General features: G+C 47.2%; 1 protein-coding gene across 1 annotated transcript in view; it reads left to right on the forward strand.

The window, feature by feature from the left end:
• Positions 1 to 12,652: 12,652 nt before the first annotated feature.
• Positions 12,653 to 14,147, forward strand: part of SHC3 (SHC adaptor protein 3) — a 145,096-nt gene continuing 143,601 nt past the window's right edge. The window contains exon 1 of the mRNA XM_063100869.1: positions 12,653 to 13,123. Within this exon, the coding sequence (XP_062956939.1) occupies positions 12,653 to 13,123 (471 nt within the window). The remainder of the gene's footprint in view (positions 13,124 to 14,147) is intronic.

A 14,147-nucleotide genomic window follows, 5' to 3' on the forward strand; every position in this document is an offset into this window, starting at 1 on the left:
TCTACACCTTTGTGATTATCATTGCACATTTGTAGACTCTGATGCTATCTCTGGGTGGGAGTCAGTAACACCACCCTTGACTCAACTTTAATATTGAAAGGTACCCTAAGATAAGATCTCTTACTGCAGAATTTAACATCATGGACACAACTCCTTCAGAGAAACCTCAGAGTATAGTACACCCCATCCTTTAAAACTGTCAGTCATTCTCTCCCTCTTACTAAAATTGCAGATCCTTTATTTTGCTAAATCTCTTCCTTTCTGTTTCCCCCCATTCCACCCCAAACAGGTGCTGTTAACAGGGTGCAGGGCAGCTGACTTAATGTAACATCTTGAATGAGGAACAAGCAATTTTAAGGACTAACTGTAATATCACTGGGAAAATCAGAATGGAAATGGTTTTATATGTAAAGTGATGTCTTAGTTTCTATTTTTTATTTAAAAAAATTTCTAAGTACTTTCTCTTAAAATAGATTTTTTCAGGAATGATTTACATACTATAAAAATCACACGTTCAAAGTGTACTATTCAATAATTTTTAGTAAGTTTACAGGGTTGTACAGCCATCACTACAATCCAGTTTTAAAACGTTTTCATCACCCCCAAATTCCCTTGTGACCATTTGCAGTGAATCTCTGGTCCTGTCCCTTCACTCTCAGCTCCACTTGATTAAGTTTCTAAATGAATGAGTTGCATGCCTCTTGTCTTAGCAAATCGTGAGACTGATACCTTCCCTGCCCGAGGATGGAAAGGCCTTTGGCACTGCCAGCAGGTATGGCCCAAACATCTGATCATTAGCAGGCAGAACCACTGGTATTAACTGCTGTGAAACCAGCCAACAGTTTTGGCACCCTCACCATGCAGAAAGACAGTCATAGGAAATTTCATCTAACAGGTCAATTCGCTTAAATATCTGGAAATATAGTTTACAGCCAGTTCTTAAGAACCATAAAGGTACATAACTGTCAAAATCAGTGCCTTAAGGGTGAATCCATTTTTTTCCTGGAAGGATTTCTAATACAACACCTGATCTACAGACCTCTGGACTAGTGTTATGTGTGTAGGACTTCTGAAGGCCCATCAGTTCTACAACGTATGTTATGAGAAATGGCAGCCCTGGTCCTGTCTCTTCCTAGCTCTCATGCCCCAGCAGCAATGAGTTTCAATTATTCTTTGGAATCAATTGGTTCCTTGGAATTTACTGTATAGCCTCACCACACTTGCACTTCTCAACCCCCAATTCTCCCAACACAGTTACAGTGTATTTTAGTTAGATTAACATTCAGTGTTTACATTATTTTGATTATGCAAATATTACTCAGAACTGAGCCACATGGTATACTACAATTATTTTCCCTTTTCTGCCCAATTCTTTATACTCCTTGGAGTGTAAAGGTTGTCTTTCTTATTTGCTTAGTATTCTTTGTACTTACCATAAATGCACCCCCAGCCCCACTAGTAGTCTAACCTGCCTTCTCTCTGTCAGTTTCATATTCTCTCCTGCTCTGGCAGCAGCTGTCTTGGGATCACCTTTTGTCATCATCCTGGACTTCCACTGCCCCCTGTCTGGGTTGGATCCCGTTTCCTGGGATGCTTTCTTCTTTTAGGGATATGCCCATTAGGGAATGGGGGAGCACATCGTACAGCAGCTGCCTGAAAAGGAGTGCATACTTTCTGAGACTTTAAATATCTAGAACTGTCTTTGTTCTACTTCCACCCTTGACTGACTGTTTAGCTGGACGTAGAGTGAAGGGTGGAAATTATTTCCTTCACAATTCCAAGGCCATCACTCTAGGGTGTTCTAACCCCTGAAACATTCCTGCTTCTTTATCCGTGACCTGCTTCTCACTGCCTTGCTCCATCTCTGTCTCTTTGCTGCTGAGGCTTTCCCACATGTCATGGCCTCTTTGTCCCCAGATCCTCAAGTGCCTTTTCACTCAGTGTATTCAGTGTACTCAGTCTGGATATTCACATGCTTCAGATCTGGGAAATTTCACTGGGTTATTTCATTGATTTCCTTCTTTTTTTCTTTTTCTTTTTCATTCTTTCTTTTCTTCCTGCAACTCCTGTAATTTGGGTGATAGATCTTCTGGTCTGGTTATATAAGTTCTTATCTTTTCTATTTTCCATCATGTTATATTTCTGCTTTGCTTCCAGATTTCCTCAACTTTACTATCCAAGCCCTGCATGAAATGAATTTATTATTTCTGTTCGATTTTCATTTTCAAAAGATTCTTTTTATTCTCTTAATGTTTCTTTCCCTTGATTTTCTCCCTCCCTCCTTTTTAGGCATCTTGCCTTGTTTCACAGGTGCAAATCTTATCTCTTTGAGAATATTCTTAACAGTTTGGGGGCTTTTTAACATTTTCTTCCCTCTGCATGGTTTATTTCCTCCAAGTTGCTTTTTTCTCTTTGTTTTAGTCTCTCTATTTCCCCCAGACATTTCCTGCTCTCTTATTATGTGGGAATCAGCTGAGTCTGCTCTTGGCAGGGGTAGTATATGGGGGTAGTACTTGGGGTCCAGTTGTCAATGGTCAGCCTGATCATATGGTGACATCAGGCCTAGGCAGTTTCCCAGAGAGGAAACCAATGCTGTCCAATCTGGAAGGAGCAGCCCTAGCCGTCAGCATTCTGGAAGCCAGCGTGGGAAGGAGCAGGAAGTCTTCATTGTGTGCTCATTATAAGTACCTTTGCTTTGCATTGCGATTTTGCATTATAAATTTGCATTGTAAATATCCCATTTTCCTGTGGTGCCCTCATCCTTATCTGTGCCGGTGTCTCCCAGTATAGACGCCTCCATCCTACCTTCCGTAGAGCAAAAATATCCTGTCTTCTGCTACCCAGCAAGAAGCTACAGCCTGGATATGTGGAGTGGGAAGAGGACCTGGGATCAAACTACTTTTTAAACAGACTTCAAACCAAGTCACCTCACTCTAGCCACTGTTCTTTTGCATGTACCTCCCAGGTACATGGTGTTGCCAACTCATAAATCTGTAGAGGTAGGTCATTCACAGCTCAGCCTGGGGCCAGAGTGGCTGACACTGAGTCCTAAGTCTACCCTAACGAGTCTGTGGCCTTGACCAAGTTACTTATCTACTCCGTGTCTTAGTTACCCCACCTATAACAGAGGCAATGAGAGTACCAATATCATTCAGATGAAAACACATTTAAAGTACTTAGAAGAGTACCTGGCACCTATTTTTAGCTATTATTATTTTGATGTGTTCGTGGTTGAGATTCTTGGACCTCTCCAGGAGGTCCACTTGTGCAGCCAGGGCTGGGACCTCTGCTGTGGAGGGAATTCACATTAGAGGGCTCTCCTGAGCTCCAGGAAGATGTCACCCATGTCAGCAGCCTGGCCAGGTTGTTGTCTCGCTGGCTCTCTCGAGGTTGACTACTGTCTATTCCCAGGTTCTGGGCAGGCAGACCGTGTTCACTTTGTTTTGCCCTATGCTTGGAATGTGTCCAGGAATTTAGTTTTCAGTTTGGGATTACAGGCTTGCGCAGCGACTGAGTGGTCAGCAGGCCTTGTTTATGTGGGAAGCCACTGAGTGGAATCACGGTCACCTGGTAGCTGCCCCTCCTACTGGGTCAGGAACTCCGGGTGGAGCCAACGATCTGTGTGTGACAAGCCCACTGGGGGATTTGCAAGCTTGCTTAGGTTTGAGAACCATGGAACACGGAATGACTGCTGGTGGCTTGTAGTGGGAAACAAAGTCCTGGCAGTCTCAGCTTTTCTAAGTCCCTCTGAGATAGTGAAGGCCTTTCTGGAGAGTTGGCTGTCTACAGACTGATGTACCTGTGTTGCTGTTACTGATGCTCTACATGAAAGAGAAATAGTATATATAATATATATAAATATTATACCGATATAGACTTTATGCATATATTAATATATAATTATGTATAAATCATAACATAATTTAGCTATGTAAAAGAGAAATAATACATATATTAATATACATAAATATTACACTGATATAGGTTTTATACATATATAGTAAATATAATGATGCATAGATCTTAATGCATAACATTATATAATATGTATAAATTATATAACATAATGTAACTATATTATACATAATTATAGATATGCTAAAATGTTTATCAAAAAAGATGAAAATGGTAAACATTTGACAACTATAGGGAAAACCCACACAGAGTCCAGCAGAAATAATCTAATTAAAAGTAGCTAAAGCACGTCTATGACTCCAGAACTATGAGTCTGAGGTTCAAAGTGGAGTCGCTTTTTGACGGGAAGGTAGAGTTGGAGATCTTCAAGTCCACAGGCAGACTGCCTCCCACTGAGGTTTGGCAAATCTCATGCTCTTGGTTTGGAGCCAGCCAGTCAGAATGTAGGCGGAAGTCTGAGTCTCACTCCACCAGTCCAAAGCCACAACCCCCTGAATAACATCTTGCAGCTATTCAATGTGAGGCACGATTTGCAACTATGAAAACAGAAAAAATAACAAAACCCAAATCTGCTGAGGTTGCAGGGAAATCAGTCTGCTTCTAGTTACTACTGCCAGCAGTGAAAACTGCTAAAACAGTTAGCAGCATCAATCAAGAGTTAGAGAAATTTCCATTTCCTTGTGAATTTTATTGAGAAATAATTCAATGGATATAAAACAAGTGGCATGAGCAAAGGCCCTCGTCATGGCAACATTTATGGTACTGATAAATTAGGAACAGCCAGAGTAGGCAGGGACAGGGTCTCAGAGAGTGATAATGTCTCAGCTCTATGGAGTATTATTCAACCATGAGGCATATTGGTGGAGATTATATTATAAAATGAAAAGTCTCTAAAAATAGATCTTGTAGTGGAAAAATGAGGAACATGAAATTGTTTCTACATAAAACTGGATGCACATATAGTCAAGGAACTGCAGGGGATACAGAATCTTATTAAAATTTTTCTAAACGAATAAAATTCTTCTTCGGGAAAAGCTGTACTTCATTATTTTACAAGTGAAATGGAAATCTTACATATTTTAATCAAGCAACTATTTTCAAGCACATAGTCACCTCCTAGCTATACTGTAGAGTACAGATCTGTGTAGTTCTCTCACCTTTTTCTGAGGGAGTGTCCCTGGGGATTCTTCTTCTTGAAACAGAAATTATTTTCCTACTATTGATTGCTTTATGGAGTCTCTGTTTTCAAAGTGGAGTCTCTGTTTCAAGCCTTCCTCTCATTTCCTCTTAACTAGGGCAGCATGTTTATGGACTTTCCCCAGGGTTTACTTTGTCCCCTTTCTGGAGGAAAGTAGGCAGTGACCTGTCGATCTTTCCCAATAATAATAAAAGTACCTCATGCTGAGCCCCTTTGGCACTTGTGTTTTGCCATCTGGTCACCATGGCAACAGTGTAGGGCAGTGGTGGGGCTGTGTTTTTATCCTCCCTTCATAGAAATGAAAACTGAGCAGTGGCAGAGCTGGAAGGAGGACCCCTCCTTTGTATGATTGTCCTTGTGGGGGTGCTGGGTCAGGCTGGCTTTGGTGTGAATCCCTGCTCTGCCTGGAAAGTCACTTTGCTTTTCCTGGCCTCAGTGTCCTCATTTGTAAAGTGGGATAATTAATAGGACCACCATGGTAGGGTTGTGAGGAATCATGGGCCCACGTGAAGGGCTCGGCATGGTGCCTGGCCCAGTAAGCAGAGGTCTTTGAGGAACTGTGCCTGCACTCTGTCTCTGACACGGGCATGGGGCGCTGGAGCAGCTTGGATGGAGAGACAATAAATTGAACCTTAGAAATGAAGAAACAGAGCAGTTACGGAGGGGCCCTGGGGCCAGCGGCTGTGGCTCTTCCTTGCAACAGGGAGCTAGGTCCAGGGTTCACATTGTGAGGAGCTCTCCTTGGTACTGAACTGTTTCAACTGTTGGGTGACCTTTTCCAGAATATTCTTATACCACAGATATTTCTACACCCAGTCCTGCTTCCTTCCCCCAACTACCTAAGTGGGGAACGTGTGTGGTCACCCAAGGGTCCCTGCTGAGAGCTGGGCCTCGGGACTCCTCCCTCCGTGGTCAGTTGGAGGTGCGACTCTGGTTTCTTCTAAACAAACTGTGCTCTCATTTGCTCTTCCCTGAGTGCCTGGCCATCCCACCTTTCCCATGTTGTCCTGGGAAGGAGCTCCTGTCTGTCCCAGCCTCCTGCCAGGATGACCCCGATCTCTGGCTTTAATGAAACTGGGACTCCCTACCCCATCATCCCTCTTGGGACCTTCTGCTTCTGTTCACCTCTCTGTGATGTGCATCCCAAGGACCAGGATGCAGTCTCCAGGTGCAGTTCCTCCTGCGGTGGCCACATCCATCTCTATCCTGCTTCCATCCTATAGCCCAGCACCGACTCCCACTACTCTGTGATCTCCAAGCCCTCCTTCCTCTGCCTGTATCCTTGAATGAACCCTCTGTCTAACAACTCGCTGTCTTCCCGCTCACACATAGGCAGATGCACTCTTAGAGAGGAACTCACACCTCTGTCCTCAGGGACACTGCAGAATCATGGCTGGCTCATGTTGCCACACAGCAGTCCCCTCACCCACCCTGACTGCAGGATGCAGTATCCTCCATCCTGTCAGCAGCCATCCTAAATGCAACTCAAATTCCTTACTTATTTTTGTTTGTTTGTTTTGTTTTGGCAGCTGGCCTGTGAGGGGATCCGAACCCTTGACCTTGGTGTTGTAAGGCTGTGCTCTAACCAACTGAGCTACCCGGCCAGCACTAAATTCCTTGCTTAAATGGACCCCTCTCACTTTTTAAGTACAATCTTGCCTTTTATTCACAGTGTATACCAGGTGTAACATCCAAATCAGGCATAATATCTTTGAGCTTCCTACTGTGGCTGCAGAAATTTATCTATAGACACACTCACTGTGCTGGCTCTGGGCCACCTCTCCTCAGCCCTTCCCAGCCTGCTCCGTGCCTGGGGGCTGCCTCCCAGCCCTGCCTGCCTGCCCACCCCCCTGCCCATGGTTCCATGGCCAGGCTCCCCGGACCTCTGGCTTCCTGTGAGTTTGGCTGATGGAGGCACTGTCAGGAGATCAGAGGGTAGGAAGAGAGACGTTCAGTGTTTCCTCCCTATTTCCTCCTCTGTCAGTGATTTTAGTCCTTCAAAACTGCAGCTCCAGGCTGGCCCTGTGGCTCACTTGGGTGAGTGCGGTGCTGATAGCGCTGAGGCCACGGGTTCGGATCCTGTATAGGGATGGCCGCTGCACTCACTGGCTGAGCGTGGTGCAGACCACATCTGTGCTGATGGTTGCGATCTCCTTACTGGTCAAAAACAAAACAAAACAAAACAAAAAACCCCTGTAGCTCCCCCTAACAGCCTCTTCTCCAAAATTCCAACTGGAATTCCACTGGCTTCAAGTGCCTCAATTTCCATTTTGTTCCTTCATCTCTATAGGTAGAAATAGCTTCTGGCTCATGCAAATCCCTGGTGTATCACCCGACTTTTGGACTGCTTTCACCTCATCTTTACACATTTCCCTTTCATTAAAGTCTCTGCCTTTTCTTTCCTGCATTTTTATTGCTCTCATTCTGTTCTGCTCCCTGACTCTAAACACACTCCTAACTCTTCCATCACTGCTTTGCACTCTCCACTGTACTCTAGCTATTGCCCTGTGTCTTACCTTTTGTTTCATTTGATCTTCTGGAAAGTGTGATCTGTCATTTATGTTGTCATCTCTCTTTCAGTCAGCACCATCTTGTGCCCTAAGTGGAACCCTCTCCATTCTCCTTGCTAAGGTGTCCCACGATGGTCTCATCAGGTACCTTACACAGCCTCTCTGAATTGGGGTGATGCTGTGGTCATGAATGTGGCTTTGGAGTCAGACCCCTCTGCCGGTTCCTAACCCACTGTGACTCTGGCACTTCTTTTAACTCCTCCAACCTTTGGTTTCTTTTTGTGCAAAATAGGATGTAAACTCTATATCTCTGTCTGTAACAGGCGTGCTTGACTCTGGTGCATGAGAACACTCAATCAAAGTAGTTATGATGGTCACCACTGCACTCGTTAACCATCGCTGATTTTCTCATGAAACTCTCTTCCATGGCATCCCTCCTGCCGAGGGGCCTGCAGGCCCACAGGGACACTCTGTGGGTGGCCCTTATCTCCAGGGCTCCCTGCACATTCATCCCTCTACTGGGTCCTGTGGCCTCCCCTGCTCTACGTGGAAGTTGACTGCTGATAAGCATTTGCAACCCACGCTTTGTCTCAGCATCCGCCTTCCAACAAGTCCTCCTCCTCATTCTCCCTCATCCTTCCTTGTCATGGAGACAATTTATGTTTGTAGGAGACAATTTACCTTCTCTTTATCAAGAGAAGACATCTCCTTCAACCCCCTGAAGGTTCTCTAGAAAAGTCACCTGATAAACACAGATTAATATGAAGAAAAGGCGTGACAAATTTTATTTCATCATAGTTATATGTGACATGGGAACCTTCAGAATGAAGACTCAAAGATACAGGGAAAATTGTCCATATTTATGCTTAGCTACTACGAAGCAGGCACAGCTGTGTAGAAATGTGACTGGACAAGAAAAGTGTGTTCTAATGCTCACAGACTGAGTGGGGAAAGCCAGCAAGGCCTGTCTGTTCAGATTCTTCTTGGCCTCTCTGTGCAGCATTTGTCCCTCCAGGCTATGGGGCAGGACCCTTTCTGGACTGGAGGTCTTATGACCTACAGGCAGACAAGGTAGGTTAGAGGATTTCTTTATGGCCAGCTCCAAGACAGAGAGGCAGCGGGAAAGATTAGAGTATATCTATGACCTGCCTTGGGGAAGAGGGATTCTAATTTCTATGGCTTGTCTCAGGAGAGAATGAAGCTGAGAAACAGGAGAGGCAGGAGAAGGCCAGAGGAAAACTTCGCTTTTGAGATTGCTTCTGAGGCCTTCACTTTGGGGAATTGCTTTCTGGGTGCCAACTCCTTCTCATGGCATCCTGAATCCACTCCCCTATTTCCAATCCCATTGCTCTGCCTTCATTCAAGCCCTCATTTTTTACTGTGCTGTTCTCTCTCACCCTTCTCAACTTATCAGAGCCAACCCAACTCACTAGCAAGGTAGTCTCCATGAAATGCAGACCTGACTGTGTCACCCTCTCGAGCTCCTCCATGACTCTGTGCATTGTGAGGGGGTTGCAGGCTATTCTCAGACCCTCCAGCCTGGCCCTCTTAATGGCCAGCCTTCTGACAGCCTGCTCCTGGGAAACTCTGAGCTGGTTAGGCCCGGAGCCCTTCCCCATACAGTCTCCTCCTGAAGTCTTTTCCCCTGTCTCCCTGGAGAAGCTGAGCTGCCCCTCACAGTTCTGTGGGGCCATCTCCCTGCCGAAGTCACCCTGACATCTTCAGGTCAAACTAACTCCCCATCCCTGAGCGTTTGTTGTTTTTTTTTTAAGTGCACACATGTCTAAAAATCCACATAGCATACCGAGTTATAACATTAATTTTAGATTTTCTGCCTTCCAGGGGCAAAGCCACCTTCTAGTAACAGGCAAGCAGATGGCTTCTCCCCTGCAAACACCAGAAGGAGCCAGCCCTGCCCACACCCCGACTGTAGCCCAGTACAAACCATTTCAGACTTGTGACCTGCAGAACTGGTAGATAATAAATTTGTGTTGTTTGAAGCCACTGATTTTGTGGTAATTTGTTAACAGCAGCCATAGAAAACAGGGACACATTTTAATTATTGATTTAAAAAAGAAAAACCATGATATTCTGGAAAGGCTTTCCCCATAGATGACTCCAGACTGCCTGGCTTTCTTGAGCCTCAAGGCTGACTTTAACATGGTGTTCTTTTTTCTGTTTTGTTCTGTGTTGTCAGACTGGGAAAATGTCATTTATATTTATCATTACCTTGGTAGTTACCTCTCTCACTCATTTTTGCGTTGTCGTCGTCGTGATCAGTCAGATACTTGGGCTTTTTGGAAAAGGGTCTAAAATAAGCATAACAGCTCCTAGTGAGGGCGAAGGGCTCCCCTGTGAGCGAGCGTGAGCCTCTCTGCATGGCTTGGCAGCTTCATTCTGATGCGGAGAGGCCTTTGGGCTTATGTTCCAAAATGCTGGTACCATCATCCTGTTAAGTGAGGTTTCATAGCACCATTGTGTTCTTGGAATATTAATCAGCCTCTTTGATTATATATCTTTTCATATGTAGTAAATTTATATTGCTATTTATATTTTAAAATCACTAATTTCCATTCTCTGTCCTCATCATAATAAAAGATATGAAAGTCTCCTGTTGGCTAAAGGGTTAACTACGTAGCTTTGGATTTTTCTCCCCCTTGGAGACTCAGAACGTGCACAGGTGTTCTGTATTCCTTTCACAAAGAAGATTCAAGGGCGAGATGCCTAGGTTTTGAATGTGCATTCAGTGTGCATTCATAATAAAAGCCGAGCCCAATGGCACATTCATGGTTGCTCCTTGATGTAAATGAACGGCTGAATGAAAGTTTGGGGGCAAGCTCACCTCCAACAGGGCGTTCCAACTGATCTTGAATTTCCTCGTAAAACTAGTTTTCCCCTCTCCATAACAGTTGTCTTCTTCCTCCCGGCATCTTTGTAATCAGGCTGGGTGGGTTTTTTTGTTTGTTTTTTCTTTTTCCCACACTGCCGTTGGATAAAAGATCCCGCCTTTGATTGAAATGGAATCTTCCACTATTGAGCGAGCCTTTGTTGAATGAGTCATCGAGGCGGCTGCTCATTGGCTGAAGCCGCTGGAGCCCAGGGGATTGCCTGGCACCGGCTGCAAGGCCCGCTTCATTCACAGAAACGCTGGCTCGCTAGCTAGCCCTTTCATTCACACAAACAGCATTTCATTCACATTTTGCTGTTTTTGTGTGCTTCTAATGAAGATCACAGTTTGGGAATGATAGGGCTGCTTTGCTTCAGATTTGGGGGGAACTCTGATAACCATCCAAACCATCCATGGGGTGTGCATTCGCTGTTGCTATGCAAGCAAGGGGAAGGGAAGAAATGAGCGCCGTGTGGCTGTTCTGCTAGGGCTGCGGCACAGGAGAGCCGCGGGGACGCGTTTCCTGTGCCGGGGACGCCGCGGCTCCTCTGCGCTCCTGTGTCCTGGGCGCTGGCCTCGCCCACGCACCCTCCATGAGTGGCGCTTATTAAACCCTGCTCCACGAGCTCTGTTCAAGGCTCGGACCTCGTGTGCCACACATGTTCAGACATGGGTGAGAAGATTCGGGATGACCTGGTAGTGTGCTAGAGGGGAGGGAATTCATCTGCTTGCACAGAAGTTGCCGGGAAACTTTGACAGTGAGTGTTTCACTGCCGGGTAGGTTATCTGAATGCATGAGGAAGACTGGCAGCTCCCACCGAGGACAGGGGTCAGTGGGTTTCCCAGTCTCGGCAGACCTTCTAGGGGCTGTCAATGCCCCGTTTTCCTGGCTGAGAGGAAGAAGGCCTGTGTGTTTCACTTGCAAGCCTGAGTCTGACTTCTGAAAAGCAGGCATTTTCTTGTGGATTTTATGTGCAATGGGAGCAGCTGCATTTTTTCCTTCCTGACTGCAGGGTTGCAACCAGCAACCAAGGGGACATTGAAATGTATCTATAGCATTTCTTAAGCCTTCTTGCAGAGCTTAAATGCATTCACTGGGGATAAAGCTTCAAACGCAGCCCCTTTACTGGAATGGATTTCTGGAGCCTGTTGCTACTCATCAAAAAAGCACTCTTCTTTTTTGGAAGTAGAGATTCATCTTAACCCTGGCTGAGAAAGACTGCTGTAAATTAGCAGGGAAGAACCAGCTGACTGGCACCGTGCAGAAGTTCACATGCAGATTTTTTATTTTTATTTTTGGAGGAACTGCATCGCCACAGAGACACTTGTCATGGCTGCTCTGTTGATTTGAAAAGAAAACCCCAGGAAATTGGCATTTTATGTTCACCTGGAGGTGAATATATATATACACACATATCTATTTAAAAATTCCTGCTGCCTTCCAAATCAGATTCATCAGGATTCGCTGAAGATCTTTTTCTTAAAAAGCCTTCGTCACATTTTAACGTATCGCTGTCAGACACTTTCACCGGCTGAGCAGGAAGAGCAAAACCTCACATAGAATAATGGGTTTGAGAAAGTTCATTTGATCATTTGAAAGAACTGGATTTACCTTTGGCACAAATGCGGAAGGGGGGAGTGAAAAATCAAAGGTTGGATGGAAATATCTGGGAAGGTAGAAAAAGGAAATTTGAGAATTGATTGGCTCCAGTGTGCTGTCAGCGGGTGGGTGTCGTTTTTTCTTCTTCTTCTTCTTTTTTTTTTTTTGCTACAGGAAGTGATTTGCAGTGCTCACCGAGCCTTTGTTGAGAAGGGTCTCCTCTCGGAGTGAGTCATGCTTTTGCTGTGAACAGCCCCAAGCAGCTGGGCGCTCCATCCCAGGCAACTATGACTTTTGCAAAGCAAGCGTGCAAGCCCAAGCAGCGGTCTCCGGGGCCGGGGCTGCGCGGCCGCTGCTGTGCTGGCTTTTGATGGTGGGAGGGCACCGTTCTCTTGCTCGGCTCTCCCCCTCCAGAAGACTGTCCCGGGGCCCCCGCTCTCCGTCCCGCTCCGGGGACCGTGGCTCGCCTGCTATGCGCGGCAGCCCGCGCCGGGGCCGGCACCAGCAGCGCCCAGGCGGATGCGGCGAGCCCACGGAGGGGCATGCTTCCACGCACCAAGTACAACCGCTTCAGGAATGACTCGGTGACATCGGTCGATGACCTTCTCCACAGCCTGTCGGTGAGCGGCGGCGGCGGCAAGGTCTCGGCGGCGCGCGCGACCTCGGCGGCGGCCCCCTACCTGGTGTCTGGCGAGGCGCTGCGCAAGGCGCCCGACGATGGGCCCGGCAGCCTGGGTCACCTGCTCCACAAGGTGTCCCACCTGAAACTCTCCAGCTCAGGCCTCCGCGGCCTGTCGTCGGCCCGGGAGCGGGCGGGCGCGCGGCTCTCGGGCAGCTGCAGCGCGCCCAGCCTGGCCGCCCCTGACGGCAGCGCGCCCCCGGCGCCCCGCGCTCCGGCCATGAGCGCCGCCAGGAAGGGCCGGCCCGGCGACGAGCCGCTGCCCAGGACCCCCCGGGGAGCGCCGCACGCCAGCGACCAGGTGCTGGGGCCCGGAGTCACCTACGTGGTCAAGGTGGGTGCGGACGCGGGGTGTCCCGGGGTCGGGGTTGGGGGTCAGCTTGGACGGCCCCCCTTCCTTCCCTGAAGCCCCGGGGTGCGGGGAGCACCCGCGACTGTCGTGTTACAGGCGACGAAATGCGCACTCCTTAGCAATCAGCCTGCTTGGCAGTGCTGAGGAGGGAACTACAAATGCTCCTTTTCCGCATCGTTTGGGAAAAGGTTTAACAACCGGGTGACCTCACTCTGCCCTGGTTTCCCTTGGGCTTGGGCTCCACTCTGTTGGCACGCCTTTGCCATCTGGCTTCAGTGCCCTTTGGCATGGAAGCCCATCCCTGGGAGCCAGGCGTCCGGCCTAGCTAGTGTGTGTGCGACCCTCTGAGAAGACTTGGGCGGCCCCGGGACGAGCTGTGCTCCGAGTGTCACTACCTCCGCTGTGTCTTTCCCAGCGGTGGGGCAGGGGTTTTCTTTCCCCCACAGCAAGAATTCCCACTTCCTTGCAGGGAAGGCCAATGCCGTCTGGCTTTCTGTAAGACAGGTTCTACTTCTTACCCAGCAAGGTTTTCTTTGGCGTTTGCCTTTCATTCCGAACCGAATGGTCTCGGTTTACAGCAGCAGACTGAGAACAGGGGTCTATTTTCCCGGTAACTATAGTCTTCTATTAAATAGACTGAAAGAGGAGGAGGGGTCTGCGCCAGGAGCCACAGGCTGGGAAGGAGTTTTTTCCTCCAACACAAAGAATTTGAAGATATAGTCCATAAAATTCCTCTCTTATGCAAGCGTTTTATGATATTTAAAGAAAAATACTCGGCACAGTTCAACTAATCTGCTGAATGCTGATTTCCTTCTGCTTGTCGGGCAGCAGTGAGCTGCTACCGCCCCTGCAGCTGGGCAGACTGCCCTAGACAAGGGAGAACGATGGAAGTTGCAGGATTTCAGTCCTGCCTCTCCAAGGCATGACTTTTTATTGGGAAAGAAATGAGACACAAACTCTACCCCCACGGTGTTGTGGGTAACATTGAAAAATCAGCAGGCTGTCT

The sequence above is a fragment of the Cynocephalus volans genome, chromosome 6 (genome assembly GCF_027409185.1).
Source record: "Cynocephalus volans isolate mCynVol1 chromosome 6, mCynVol1.pri, whole genome shotgun sequence".
Taxonomy (NCBI): Eukaryota; Metazoa; Chordata; class Mammalia; order Dermoptera; family Cynocephalidae; genus Cynocephalus; species Cynocephalus volans.